Genomic DNA, 14,853 nt, shown 5'->3' on the forward strand with positions numbered 1-14,853 from the left:
GAATCAAATTAATAATATATTGAGCAATTATTATAAAAGTAAAGTTGAATAAATCGGTTTCTGCAGCTGCCTGATGAAAAAAGTACCACGGAAATAACTCAAAAGTTGATAGAAATCTACATTTTGTACCTAATACTAGTATGCAAGTGAAAGCGTACTGAAGTTTTTGTGTTTACACACACACCCACACACACACACACACACACACATAATTCCAAAAATGGTATTTTCAGACTCAGGGAGGTCTAAAATGTTGAGATTCATCGAAACCAAATTTTTTGGACGATTATAATACTCCCCTATAAGAAAGTAAATCCGACTCGGAGAGGTCAAAAATGTTGAGATTCGTCAAAATCTCGATGTTGAATTTTTAACAATCACAATTCTTTCCCTATACAGTACTTTGTGTATGAGAAAGTAAAAAAGGAAAGGAATACAGCTCAGTTTAATGAAATATGCAGGTCACTGACAGGTCCCAGAGGCTCACTCACCCAGCTCACCAAAACAGTTTCTAGATTTCAGTTGAGTTAACTCATTGGTTGGCGGACAACCAAGATTTTATCATAAGATTACTGTCTTCCCATTTTTTGATAGAGCGTGGAGATACCCCATTGATTCTTGTGGCTTACATTTCAAACATAACAAGATTGTAAAAGGAGGACTTCCATCTTGAGAAAGTAACAAATTCAGGGTTCTTCCATTGGGAAGCTATAAGGAGCTTGGCTGCTATTGTGGCTAATGAAATAGTGTGCTGATGGTGAACAGAGAAGGAAAAAGAAGATAAATCTAAAAAGTAGAGTGATAAGAGAGCAAGGAATAGAAATAGATAAGATAGAGGAGAGTGCCAAAGTAACTGAGGTCCAAAGAACAGCAATGGACGGGTATTCCTAGAACGTGTGGAGAAAAGTGCCTTGTACAGTAAGGGAGCATTGGTAACAAAGCGGATCAGGAAACGTTTTCTAGGGTAATGGTAAACTCTGTGAACAATTTTATATTGGATATGTTGATGATTAGAATTTCTAGAGGAATTTTTTATGTTTTAAAAAATTGTTTCTGGCACTGCCATGAATAGATTGGTGCTCCATTTCTTAGAGACTGGGATAGGGGTAATTATGGCGTCACGAAGGTGGGCATACAAAGGGGAAATGCGTTTAGTGGAAAACGAGGGCAAGAAGTAGTCAAATAATGAATGATTGGGAACGGGGTAGAACATTTTGTCTGCTTTTACATGCATTTTTATTTCTATTTAATTTAATATTGTTTTTTTTGTTTTTTTTTGTATCAGTATGCCGCCGCTGGATTATGTGAATTTCCCCTTGGGATTAATAAAGTATCTATCTGTCTATCTATTTATCTATCTATCTATCTATTATATTATTATATAGTGCCTATCTATCTATCTATCTATCTATCTATCTATCTATCTATCTATCTATCTATCTATCTATCTATCTATCTATCTATCTATCTATCTATCTATCTATCTATCTATCTATCTATCTATCTATCTATCTATCTATCTATCTATCTATCTATCTATCTATCACATCCTAATCTGCAAATAGAAAAAGAAAGAGGAGGAAGGTATTGAAAATTTGCCTTTCAGAAACTGGAAAGTGTGTGCTGATACCTTGTGAAGCCCAAGTTGGAAAGGAGATGGGTTGCCCACCAATGTTTAGAGCGCTATTGTGGGTGGCAGATTGATGTGAGGGAGAGCCAGCGTGAAATGGAGCCAAGGTGCTTTTCTACTTTGTGCCAAATACAAAAAAATAATTTATAAGAGGATTATACTCATCTACCCCCTTTTTGCTTTGCACTCTCCATCACTGAAACCTATCGTCTATGGGGGAGAAATGGAAACTTTAGATTCAACAAAAATTTCTGTCTCAGGTTTTCGCCGGATCTCAATGTTTTAGGGTCCCCTGATACCGAAAGCATCGATATCTTGATGATGGGTCTGCCTGTGTGTCACACTTTCTTCGGGACGGTCTAGAGCCAAAATGGCTGGATGGAACAATACCAAACTCAAAATGTAATCCTGTTATGAGATGACGATGTGCTGATTAGTTTTTGAGCCAAATTATGCAAGAGAAAGTGGCGCTTTAGAGGAACCCTCAAATACCGTAATTCTGCGATTAATTATGAATTCTTCTCATCAATTGCTATAGTGATGACCTATTTTATTATCAGAAAGATCAGCTACTGGAATGTTATGGAATGGCTGAGCGCACCCCAAGGAGATGCCGCTGCTTCTCTGAAACTCCTCTTAAATGGTGATACATTGGGGAACAAGTAACAGGTGTTTTTTATTTTAACCTCCTCTTTGCTCGAGAAGCTGTTGGCTTGCTGCTGCTGCTGCGTGCCGCATGACCTGCATTTCGTGCGGAGCTTTAAATGTTTAAAAGCCTGTACAGCACCTGAATATTCAATCTCTTTTTGTGTAGTTTGATCCCTACGGCGCAAAGCCTACTGACGCTCGCATCTGAATTTTTTATTTTAAACCTGATGAATAATAACTGTTGCAGAGAGTGAGGGGAGACGAGATTTGTGTCTATCAGTAGCCAAGACGGAGGGAAAAGTGGAGGGTTTAGCCATAGGGAGATCAGATGTAGGACATATGCCCAGTGGTACTTTTTTAATTTAATAAGATTAGAGTGTGAAATATACATGAACTGTCTGTCTCCAAGTTGCGTTCCATGTTACCGGTCAGGTTTCACAACCGTGAGCTCTACAGCTGGTCCCTGGGATCACAAATACAATATGGCAGTTGAAGCTACAGGCAGCAAACTGGGCAAAATAACTGAAACTGCTACCTGTATTACAATTACAACTTAGTTTTTTTATAGTGCACTTCACCAAGTGAAGAAACTTAGTGCTGTGGGCAATTCTAAAAAACAGTACACGTAGAGATTATCCTAATTACTAAATACAAAAGTGGGACAAATATAATAAATAATAATAATAATAATAATTAATTTTATTTATAAGGCACTTTACATTTGTAGTAAATCTCAAAGTGCTACATAAAAAATTAACAAAGACAAAACAAAATTAAAAACAGAGATAAAACAACAATAATTAGTGGCATTCCTGTTAATATGCTTTCGTAAATAGGAAATAAATAAGGATTTGTTAAGACACACAAAGAACAAGTTAGAAAGTGATTAAGCATAAATAGAAACCAACAATACCTGTCCATTAATGAGTTGATGAACTATGGCCAATTGACATGAAGGAGTTTAAAACTGAAAAAGAGAAAGTCAAAAACAAAGTCCCCAGGTTTTCTATAGTGGAGTCTGTGGTGGACGAATAATCTGATGAGGGAATCTTTCCATCTGACGATTCCAATGCTAATTTGTCTGAGATGACTTAATATGATTAATATTAATGTTAACTAGGGGGCTTCCCCCCCCTGCCAGTGGTCACCTCTTCCTAAACAGTGATACAATGGGAAACAAATACATTTTTTTTTTACCTCCTCTTTGCTCGAGCAGCTGCTGGCTTGGTGCTGCTGCTGCCCTCACGTGTGATCTGCAATTCGCTCTCCTACCCTTCGGGGGGCCAGCGGTTGGTGCCGTTGTGAAGAGGGGAGCTGAGCGCACCCCAAGGAGATGCGGCCACTCCTCCAAAACCTCTCTTAAATGGTAATACATTGGGAAATAAGTAACAGGTGGCTTTTTTTACCTCCTCTTTGCTCGAGAAGCTGTTGGCTTGCTGCTGCCGCGTGCCACGTGATCTGCATTTCGTGCGGAGCTTTGAACGTTTAAAAGCCTGTACAGCACATGAATATTCAATCTTATTTTGCTGTACCGTTATTTCCCCGAGTTCGATTTTCAGTTTGTTGACGCGGCCGCTCCTCCGAAAACCCTCCTGTTTGCGCTAATGCGATCTTCACTCTCATTTTTGGAGACTTTTGAATTTTCCTACTTCCATTATCTCTAACCTGCTCTGCATGTGCATCACGGGACTTGCGTCTAAAGGCTGCCAAGGGTTTGTTTCCTGCCTTGTGCCCTGTGTTGGCTGGGATTGGCTCCAGTAGACCCCCATGACCCTGTAGTTAGGATATAGCTGGATGGATGAATATGTTCACATACGTATTTATTTTGAAATGAAAAAATTGTACATTTCTCAGATTGCATAATCCATAATGTATATCAAGTCATCCAGGCACTTGCACACAACCTCCCAAACTCATGTATTTTTACAAAAAAAAATATTCTTCTGAACGAGAAAAGAACCGCGTTCACACACAAAAGAGCATTTGAATTGAAGGCCCGACTCTCTGCCTTACTCATTGGTCAGGAGTCCAGCCTAGTAACATCTTATTCGTTGGTTAGCTTTATGCTTCATGAGGTAACAGCATTTACTGAGGGACCTGTAAACCGAAAGACTAAAAGTTAAGAAAAGTGAGTGTAAATATTATCAGGAAGAGAACACAATACGCCAGAAGGTCAATGCATGTTTGCAGTTTCGCAGACCGCTACTAAAGTACTTATGGATGTGAATGTAAATGTAACAATGGGAATTGGGTTTATGTTTGTGTCTTGAGTGCTTTCCGTTTTTGTTTCTTTTTCACAGCCGTCACTATAAACTACATGGGGTAAATCAATCCATCCATCCATTATCGAACCCGCTATATCCTAACTACAGGGTCACGGGGGTCTGCTGGAGCCAATCTCAGCCAACACAGGGCACAAGGCAGGAGACAAACCCCGGGCAGGGCGCCAGCCCACCGCAATGGGGTAAATACCAAATAGAAAATAACATTTTTGGGTAGAGGATTCTTTTAATTAGATTGTAACATTCTAGAATGATTTAGTCATTGATCATTAATTAGCAGACTTTCCCTGTTATATAAGGTTAGAAGTTTTATAAGTATTGGAAAAACAAAGTTTCACCACTTGAGTAATACCAGTGACAAAATGAAAATTGACCTAGAGGTTAATAATTTGCTGTAAAAATGGCATGTAAAGATCTCCTCCTCAGTTTTCTTGTACCTCATACAGGACTGCTCAGACATTTAACCCTAATTTAATTATATTATATATATATTTTAATGCAAACAATTTGCCTCACATTTAGTAGTTCTTCCAACAGCCTTTCTATTTACTGAGAAATTCAGACAAATTTGCTTTGGGTGCTTTATTATCGTGATATTTCCCTCTACTTACCCTTTACCTAGGTGTAAGTGTACTCATCAGATTTGTTGTACCTTAGGATTAACACACACATACACACAGAAACTCAACTGTGCCCTATGAATGACAAACACCAAGCTGGTTAATATTTAGCACATTAAATCACACAAGTGCCTTATGAATAACACAACTTGCCACTCTCCTAGGACTTTATGAGACTTGCATAGACACAGACCCTAACCACAACAGCGCCCCATGAATGACAAACACACAGCTGGTTAACCTCTAACACTTTAAACCACACGAGTGCCTTAAGAATAACACAGCCTGTCACTCTCTCAGCACTTCAAGAGACTTACTTATTATCGGCATGAACAACATATGATGTTTTAATGATATCTCAGACCTAAATATTACTTTTGGTCTACAAGAATACATTTAAACATACAAAGGCCCAGTATCCTTGACAATAGGCCATTGTGATGTATGGCCAGCTGTTCATCCCGGCCAATACCCCCACGCGGCCAGGAGGAACCCTCCCTGCAGTATGGAGGTGCCCCGAAAACCAGCAGGGCATTATGGACATTGGAGTCTTTATTCACAGCCCTGCTGGATACCATGGGGGCAGCCAGGAGTCGCTGCAGGGAGGCCCAGAGACTATTTACCTTACGCCCAGGAAGTACGTCATAGTCACGTGGACAAAGAGAACGATGTACTTCCTGGGTGAAGAAAAAAGGAATTTTTATCTGACCCGGAAGTGTTCCAGGTCACATGGACAGAGAGAGTGAAACACTTCCAGGTTAAGCAGTATAAAGGACTGTGGGAAATCCCAGACGGACGAGCTGAGTTGGGAGGCAGGGTGGCTAAGCGTCTGGGAGTGGAGGATTGGTTTATTATTGTTATTGGTTTATTGGAGAATTGTGGAGAGGAGCGTGCTCTGTGCACTTTATTATTATAATAAATAATTATTTGGACTTTTATCTGGTGTCTGACGTGTGGTCCGAGGGTACAAGGGTGCGAGAAAACCCTAATTCTGTCACACCATTTATCAGCCAAGAATGCCTTACTTTACGTCCTGTTACCTACTTTTGGGTGGAGCTCTCACCCTCATCCCCTAATAAATCTCCGGCCGCTCCAGGTACTCAACAAAATCTACCTTATTACTTCAATCACTCTATAGACATGAAGACAAAGCATTGAAAGTTAAAAGCAGCATGGTAATTATTACAGGAATAATAATACCAATGGAACAAAGAATAATAGAAAATAGGACTGATAGTAAAGTCTGGATATATATAGTCTTTAGAAAAGCTTTTCGAAAAAGTAAAGATGACAAGGATGAATGGTGCAGGCGGCTTGTGATCGAGCACTTGTAGTTATTCATGAGATGCTTTTCTGAAGATCAGATGGAAACGGCTGCACATTGCCAGCACTTTCTTCTGATGTCGCTCTGTTCCATTCTCCTGACATCGTTGTCTCTTCTTCTTCCTCCTCCCTCCTATGTTACTCTTCAGATGAGGCATATTTATTATAAAATTCTACCAGGGGGTTTTGCAAGATCTGATTGTTAGATATTCTGATTGGCTGGCTGTCAATATGATGAATGAATTCACTGTCCGTTTTCCCAAACAAAAACACTTTTTTGATGTTGCCTGAGGTATCGGCATGTCTTGCTTTCCAAGGCTGTAAAATAATTTAGCTACTTGTCTCAAATGCCCAGGTTATAAACTAATCAATAGCCTTAGGCACCAGCATGTCTTCCTTTCCTTGTTGGAACACCTATTTTAAAAGTGAGGTATAACAGGGAAGAGGATTTGCTTTGATTTGTCCTGAATTTTGTTCATCTGTTGTTTTGTCTTGAACAAAATATAATGGAAATATAAGCCAAAATGTACAGATTTTGTACCCCACAACAGCTGCAAATTGATTTTTTTCCCCTTTTTTCTGTTTTTACAGGTGAATGTTGGGTGTGTGCCAAAAAAGGTAAGATTTTTATTATCATTTTACTTTTAAAAAGTCACAATCTCAATTGATTTTTTTGCCATTAGGCAGTAAACCTTAACTGGTTAGCTTTTTTGAAGTTAATGCTCTGAACTGACCGATTGGCATTCCACTGCCAGAAAAACCATTAACTGCCCAGTTTCAGTTTCATTTGTACCCATTGTTTCTCTTAATGAAATAAGCAAAGATCGACACCAATCAAACGATATCAGAAAATGGAAGACGGACAGCAGAAATATTGTCAGAACTGGTAACGGTTGGTACACAAATACAAGTGAGCAAGACCACAGAAACAAGGTGAAAACCCAGGTCTTTAAACAGGAATGAAGACTGGTAACACTATTGATCGAAATAATAGAAATAGGACAAGGCAAAAAAGAGCTGAAGAAACAAAGCTTGAAGACAAAGCACAAAGACGACGAGAAATTAGAGAACAGAAATGATACAATCTGCTACTGGGTGACGTCCAAAGTTGGCAATGTGCATACTGCCAAAGACAGATGAGCTGTGGGCTCAAGTATCTCACCAAGGTGTGCAGTGGAATGTGATGGAAAGCAATAGGAGCTTCATCAGAGCAAAATGTCTATAGTCAAGGGTGAATTGACATGTTCAGACCACCGGAGAAGCCAAAGTGATCTGATATGCAGTGACTTGCATTTTTTTTAAACCAAAAACCTGTTACAGAACATTTCTTTCAGTTGAGACATCTGAGGCGAGATATATAATTACCCTGAAACGGATTGTCCTGATGTGTGTGCGATGGACTGTCACCTCATCCAGAACAGACACCCTTCTTTCTACCAGTTTAGGTTGCTCCAGTTGTGAACTGGGCAAGCTCTTAATTAGATGGGTGACTATCGTAAGTTGCTACTGTTTTAATTTAAAAGTTTTACGATAGTGTATTTTTCAGATTCCTCTGTGTTATTTATATTTCTAAGTCTCCTTAGATTACCATGACATGACATTCTCAAACCTGCTTAATCCCATTCAGGTTCATGGTGAGTTGGAGCTTGACCTGGTAGCACTGGGCACACAACAACAACATTTATTTATATAGCACATTTCCATACATACAATCAGTGCAGCCCAAAGTAATTTATAAGATGAAATAAAAAGGAAGTTAATATATACAACATAAACAAGATTAGACAATAATATTATACAGTATGTAACAAAGAAAAAGAAAAAAAAACTCTAAGTAGGCTGGATTAAAAAAAACAAAATCTGCAGGGGATCCAAGGCCAAAAAAAACTGCCCAGTCCCCACTGGATAATCTACCTAACATAGATGGTCTCAATCAGTCCTCATGGTTTATAGGCTTCAAATGGAAGAATTTGATGATGATGGTCATGTGGATATCTGGGACACCTGCGACTCAATCCATAAATGCAGGGGGGCAGCATGGTACCTTGATCAAGTAGTGGTGCAGATTGGCACCACAGAAGTACTGGAAACACAGGAGGAAGCAACCCTGGGCAGATTCCCAGTGCATTGCAGGGTCAGTATGACCACCTCAATCGGGAGGAGCAGTAACTCTGGCTGTCCCAAATCACTGAGCCTCTCGCCCCATCACGGAGTGTCACCCCAGCCACCCTGCACAGAAACCTCATCTGTGTCGCTTATACTGGCATTTTAATTCTGTTGGTCGTTCCCCACAGCTCATGACCATGGGCGAGGAAAGGGATGGAGATCGTCTGGTAAACTGAGCTTCTACTTCATCACCATGAACAACTGCCGCCACTCTAATCAGCTTGTTGATTTCCTGTTCCCTTTTTCCCATTAGACTTAAATACACTACTGGTCAAAAGGTTTAGAACACCTTATTTTTCCAGTTTTTATTCAAATTTGAGCAGTTGAAATGCAACAAATGACCCAAAATGGTGAAAAGGTAAGCAGTTAACTAGCAGAAGTTTAAATTTTAGGTTAGCAGAAAGTACTAGTACAACTAATAGGTTACAACCTACAGATGTTCTGCAGCAATTCAAGTAAATGAAGCCTTGTAAGTTGAAGCAAACAATTTACACAGGTCTCCCAACTTGTGTTGATTACTTAAAATCCCTCTGTGTGTCTGTATTATCATAGTCTTTCCCTCTACTTACCCTTTACCTGTTTTCCCAAGGGTAAGTGTATTTGTCAAGTTCGTTATTGGGTTGGTCTACTGTTGCACTTTAAGACGAACACACACATACACACAGACCCTAACAACAGCAGTGCCCCATGAATGACACACACACACTGATTAACCTTTAGCACTTTAAACCACACAAGTGTTTTAGGAATAACGCAGCCTGTCACTCTCTCAGCACTTCAAGAGACTTACTTATTATCGGCACGAACAACATACGATGATTTAATGATATCTCAGACCTAAATAAAGGTAGTGCCCAGGTTACGGACATGCGACACATGCACCTCAGTAACTGTCGCTGCATCATCTTCGGCCTGGGGACGCTGCAAGCGGTGGCTGGACGAAGGCTAGAGGGGGGTGATTTCACTGCTCACGCAGTGTAGTGTCCCTCGGGTGGGTCCCGGCGGCAAGCGGTTTCACTGCCCGCCCACCACACATGGCTGCCCCATTCATTCTCAGTGGGCGGCTGGTAATGCTGCAAGCGGTGACCGGTTGTGGCTGAACGGAGGCCATTGAGGGTGAACTGGGCAGTGGGGGGGGTAGCATTGTAGGGTGCCTCGGGTGGCTGTCTGTTGAATCTGGGCGGTGGTGGGTGATTCACTACATGCCTTTGGCCGCACCGTGTTCGTTCTCGGTGGGCGGACGCTGCACGCAGCATACTGTAGTGGAGGTGACTGTAAGGTGGGCTGCTGATGAACCGCCCCTCGCCGCCCCCATTCATTCTCAATAGCAAGCCTGCTTGTACTGTTACGTACATAGCAGGAAGTTGTCTCTTGTCAGTACATCAGACGTGTTGACGACGGGTGCCTTCCTGCTGTGATAGCGTGTACAGTGCTGTGTAGAAGAGCTCATCTTAACCTTTTGTCTTCACCCTTCAAGAATGTCTCTGAAACACAAATCTGATGCAAGTGCTGGTGATACAGTAAAGAAGAGAAAAACCATCACCATTGAAAATAAAGTAGAAATAATAAAAAGGTCAGAGAGAGGTAAAACTCCATCATTCATTGGCAGAGCACTTGGTTACAGTCAGTCAACAATAGCATTTATTAAAATAATGTACCTGTTCCGACTTGCATACAAATTCAACTTAAGTACAAACCTACAGTCCCTATCTCGTACGTAACCCAGGGGACTGTCTGTATTACTTTTGGTCTACAAGAATACATTCAAACATACAAAGGCTCAGCACTCTTGACTATAAGCCTTATCAGCCAAGAATGCCTTTATTTACGTAATGTTACCAACTATTGAGTGGAGCTCCCACCCGCAGCTTTAATAAACCTCGCAGCACACAGCATATGGCAAACCTCCAGCTGCACCAGGTGCTCAAAGAAAGTTAAAAACAGTATGGCATTTATTACAGGAATAATAATAATAATATTAGTAGAACAAAGAATAATACAAAATAAGACTGATAGAAAAGTCTGGATATATATAGTCTTTAGAAAAGGCTTATGAAAAAGTAAAGATGACAAGGATGAATGTCGCAGGTGGCTTGTGATTGAGCACTTGATGTTCATGGAAATGCCATTAACTGACGATCGGATGAAAACTGGTCATACGTGTCTTTGTTTTCTTCTCTGACGTCGCTTTTCCGTCGTCACCGTTTCTCTTCTGACGTTGCTTTCAAATGAGGCATATTTATTATAAAGTTTCTTGCCGTGGTTTCACAACACATGATTGTTGCATGCACCTGATTGGCTGCCTGTCAATATGATGGATGAATTTTGCTCAAATTCTTTAATCTATCTTTTCCCAGATAATACAGTTTTTTTGATGTTGCCCAAAACATTGGCATGTCCTCCTTTCCCAGGCTATAAACCAAATTTTTGTCCCAGATGTCCATCCATAAAGTAATCAATATCATTGAGGTATCAGCTCAGTCTTCCTTTCCTATGCTGTAAAAACCATTTTAGCGCTATGCTGTGAACAACTGTTATAAAAGTGAGGTGTAAAGGAAGAGGATATGCCTTTTTATTATAATGCCTATACAGGTGTCCTACATCTGAATTCATCTTGTTGGGATTGAGGAAATTACTGTATAATAATAAAAATACGAGGGGGGGACCCAAAAATAACCGGAAATATTTTTAAAACGTGTTTAATTTAATTTTCTGTACAAACTACAATTAGTCTCCTTCAAAGTACTCTCCATTGGCGGAAAATACACTTATCTAACCGTTAAGTGCCTCCTCCAGACCGAGTGTTCCATTGTTGGCGGAAATACACTTAAACATTGTTACAATTAGTCTCCTTCAAAAACATTTTTAAATTCGTCTGAAGTAATGCCCATTAATGCTGTGGTCGTTTCTTGTTTTACCTCTTCGACGTCAGAAAAACGCCTTCCTTTCAAGAAGAAAACAAAATTTCACTGCCGCGAGTTGCTCACGATAATCTGCCATCGTAAAAAAACAACGCTTGCACAAAACTACTTTTACAAAATTCACTGAACACAAGCACAACCTTCCAGACTGATGGCACTTGGCAGACTGACTTGTGAGGAGTGTAACTAGATCGCCCTAGCGGCCCAACCACGTACTACAAGTACCAACCTAACAACAACAAAATTCTGGTTATTTTTGGGTCCCCCCTCATATAGAGAATACTTTGTAGATTTTACACACCATAACAGTGTCTTAAAGCAGAGTTGGAACGGACTGTGCTACTATACCGTCTGAAGTTCTACTTGGACAATATTCCACTGATAATGGCAAGAAAACGGCAGTTAACAAAAGAAATAAGACATAGCATTATTACCCATAGCAGTGTAGACGTTTTATTTAGAGAAATTGCAAAAAAGTGAGTGTCAGTGAGTCCAGTGGTGTCCTACACAATCTAAAGGCAACTGGATACTGGAAGAAACTCTGATAGGAAGACATCTTACAGACCCAAAGTCACAAGCCAATCAGAAGACAAGTTTCTGAGGGTCACCAGCTTGTGTGATCACAGGTGCCTCACAGCACAACAGCTTCAAGCACGGCTTAACAGTGCAGGTCGACAAAAGCAAATGTCAGTTTCTACTGTGAAGAGGAGACTTTTGGTCTGACAGGGTGAATTGCAGAAAGAAAGCCATTCCTTAAAGGACAAAATAGGGCCTTGAAATACCAGCTGTGGACTACTGCAGACTGGAAGAGAGTCTTATGGACCGATGAATCAAAAATGTAAATTTTTGATTCATCATGCAGGGTGTTTACGTGCTGTCGAGTTTGTTAAAGGATGGTTTCTCAGTGTGTGACACCAACTGTCAAATATGGGGGAGAAAGTGTGATGGTCTGGGGTTGTTTTGCTTGAGGCAGAGATGGTGACCTGCACAGAGTGACTGACATTCTGAATCAAAAGGGTTACCACAGCATTTTGCAGCACCACACAATACCTTCTGGTCTGCATCTAGCGGGTCAGGGTTTCATCGTACAGTGAGGTGATGACCCAAAACATGCCCTCCAGGCTATGTCACAGCTACATTAAAAGAAAAGAACAAGAAGGTACACTTCAAAACATGCGACTGGCTAGCACAGTCTCCAGACTTCAGCCCCATTGAGTTAGTTTGGAGTGAACTGGACAGAATGGCCACAGGAAAGCAAATCTGTAAGTATTGGGAAGATCTTTCTGACCAGTCTTTGATTTCCCTTCTAGAAAGAATGCCATGTGTGTGTTTGACTGTTATACCAGCAAAAGGTGTAGGCTACTTTGATTAATCATAAATCTGAATAAAATTTTGCGCACTTAATGATTTCTTGACTTATAAACAACGGCAAATAAAAAAATGTTCTATGCCTTGATTTAATGAAACATTAAGACATTAAACTGTGTGAATTTCCATAAAAACTGTTCTAAAACTTCTGAATGGAAGTGTACATACAGTTACTAAGGCATCTGGCAGTGGTGCACACAGTTGCCTGCTTTACTTTCTGCTTCTTTATTAAAGGTAATGTGGAACACGGCTGTCCACGCAGAGTACGTTCATGATCATGAAGATTATGGATTTCATGGCAGCAATGTCAAATTTAACTGGCGGTGAGTTATAACATTCTTGCATCTACTCGGGGCTTAAAGCTGGCTTAGTTTGTCAGTTTGAGATAACATTAAAGATTCTGTGAAAGCATCTTTGCTATTATGATTGTATGCCATTTATTCAGTTATTCTTGGAGGGACCATGCTACGGTTAAAACATGCAAAACAGAGAGGTTGGCTCAAGCAAGTCTGAATAATCTTCATTTGCAGCTGCTTTTAACACCTCTACTCTTGTAGCCAGTAGCTTTCTTTTCTTGCTGTGCCTTCATGTTCAGTTGTAAGCATTTAGATAGATAAGACACTATATAACAGATAGATAGATAGATAGATACTTTATTAATCCCAAGGGGAAATTCACGTACTCCAGCAGCAGCATACTGATAAAAAATAATATTAAATTAAAGAGTGATAACAATGCAGGTAAAACAGACAATAACTTTGTATAATGTTAACATTTACCCCCCCCCGGGTGGAATTGAAGAGTCGCATAGTGTGGGGTCTCCTCAGTCTGTCAGTGGAGCAGGATGGTGACAGCAGTCTGTCGCTGAAGCTGCTCCTCTGTCTGGAGATGATCCTGTTCAGTGGATGCAGTGGATTCTCCATGACTGACATGAGTCTGCTCAGCGCCCGTCGCTCTGCCACGGATGTCAAACTGTCCAGCTCTGTGCCTACAATAGAGCCTGCCTTCCTCACCAGTTTGTCCAGGCGTGAGGCGTCCCTCCTCTTTATGCTGCCTCCCCAGCACACCAATGCCTAGAAAAGGACGCTCGCCACAACTGCCTGGTAGAACATCTGCAACATCTTATTGCAGATGTTGAAGGACGCCATCCTTTTAAGGAAGTCTGGTCAGCTCTGTCCTTTCTTACACAGAGCATCAGTGTTGGCAGTCCAGTCCAATTTATCATCCAGCTGCACTCCCAGGTATTTATAGGTCTGTACCCTCTGCACAGTCACCTCTGATGATCACAGGGTCCATGAGGGGCCTGGGCCTCCTAAAATCCACCACCAGCTCCTTGGTTTTGCTGGTGTTCAGTTGTAGGTGGTTTGAGTCGCACCATTTAACAAAGTCCTTGATTAGGTTCCTGTACTCCTCCTCTTGCCCACTCCTGATGCAGCCCACGATAGCAGTGTCGTCAGCGATCTTTTGCACGTGGCAGGACTCCGGGTTGTATTGGAAGTCCGATGTATATAGGCTGAACAGGACCGGAGAAGAAATGCTCCCCTTCTGTCACCACTTCTATTATAAAAAGGTGTGCGTGTGCAGCTTTGTCCTCCATGAAGCTTGTGCTGTGGCAACTATGCTAAGTTTCTGTGAGAAACTTATTTTTAATAGATTTGCAAAATTTTTTTAAATCCTGTTTTTGCTTTGTCGTATTGAGTGTTGCATGGTGTTGTTTGGGAATTTCAATGATTTTTATCACAAGGCTGCAGCATAACAAAATGTGAAAGAGGTAAAGGAGTCTGAAAACTTTGAGTCCACCATAAATGATGTAACAATTGAATCTAACTTCTTAAAGAAGGATTTCCTGACGTATAAAGGGGCGCTCCGAAAGAGGTTATAGGAACTTTGGAAGG

At 40.7% G+C, this 14,853-nt stretch overlaps 1 protein-coding gene across 1 annotated transcript in view; it reads left to right on the forward strand.

The window, feature by feature from the left end:
- gsr (glutathione reductase) overlaps positions 1–14,853 on the forward strand; it is a 55,747-nt gene that overhangs the window by 7,107 nt on the left and 33,787 nt on the right. Inside the window, exons 2-3 of the mRNA XM_039758245.1 lie at positions 7,095–7,121; positions 13,193–13,281. Coding sequence (XP_039614179.1) covers positions 7,095–7,121; positions 13,193–13,281 — 116 coding nt within the window. The remainder of the gene's footprint in view (positions 1–7,094; positions 7,122–13,192; positions 13,282–14,853) is intronic.

This window comes from Polypterus senegalus, chromosome 7 (genome assembly GCF_016835505.1).
Source record: "Polypterus senegalus isolate Bchr_013 chromosome 7, ASM1683550v1, whole genome shotgun sequence".
NCBI lineage: Eukaryota > Metazoa > Chordata > Cladistia > Polypteriformes > Polypteridae > Polypterus > Polypterus senegalus.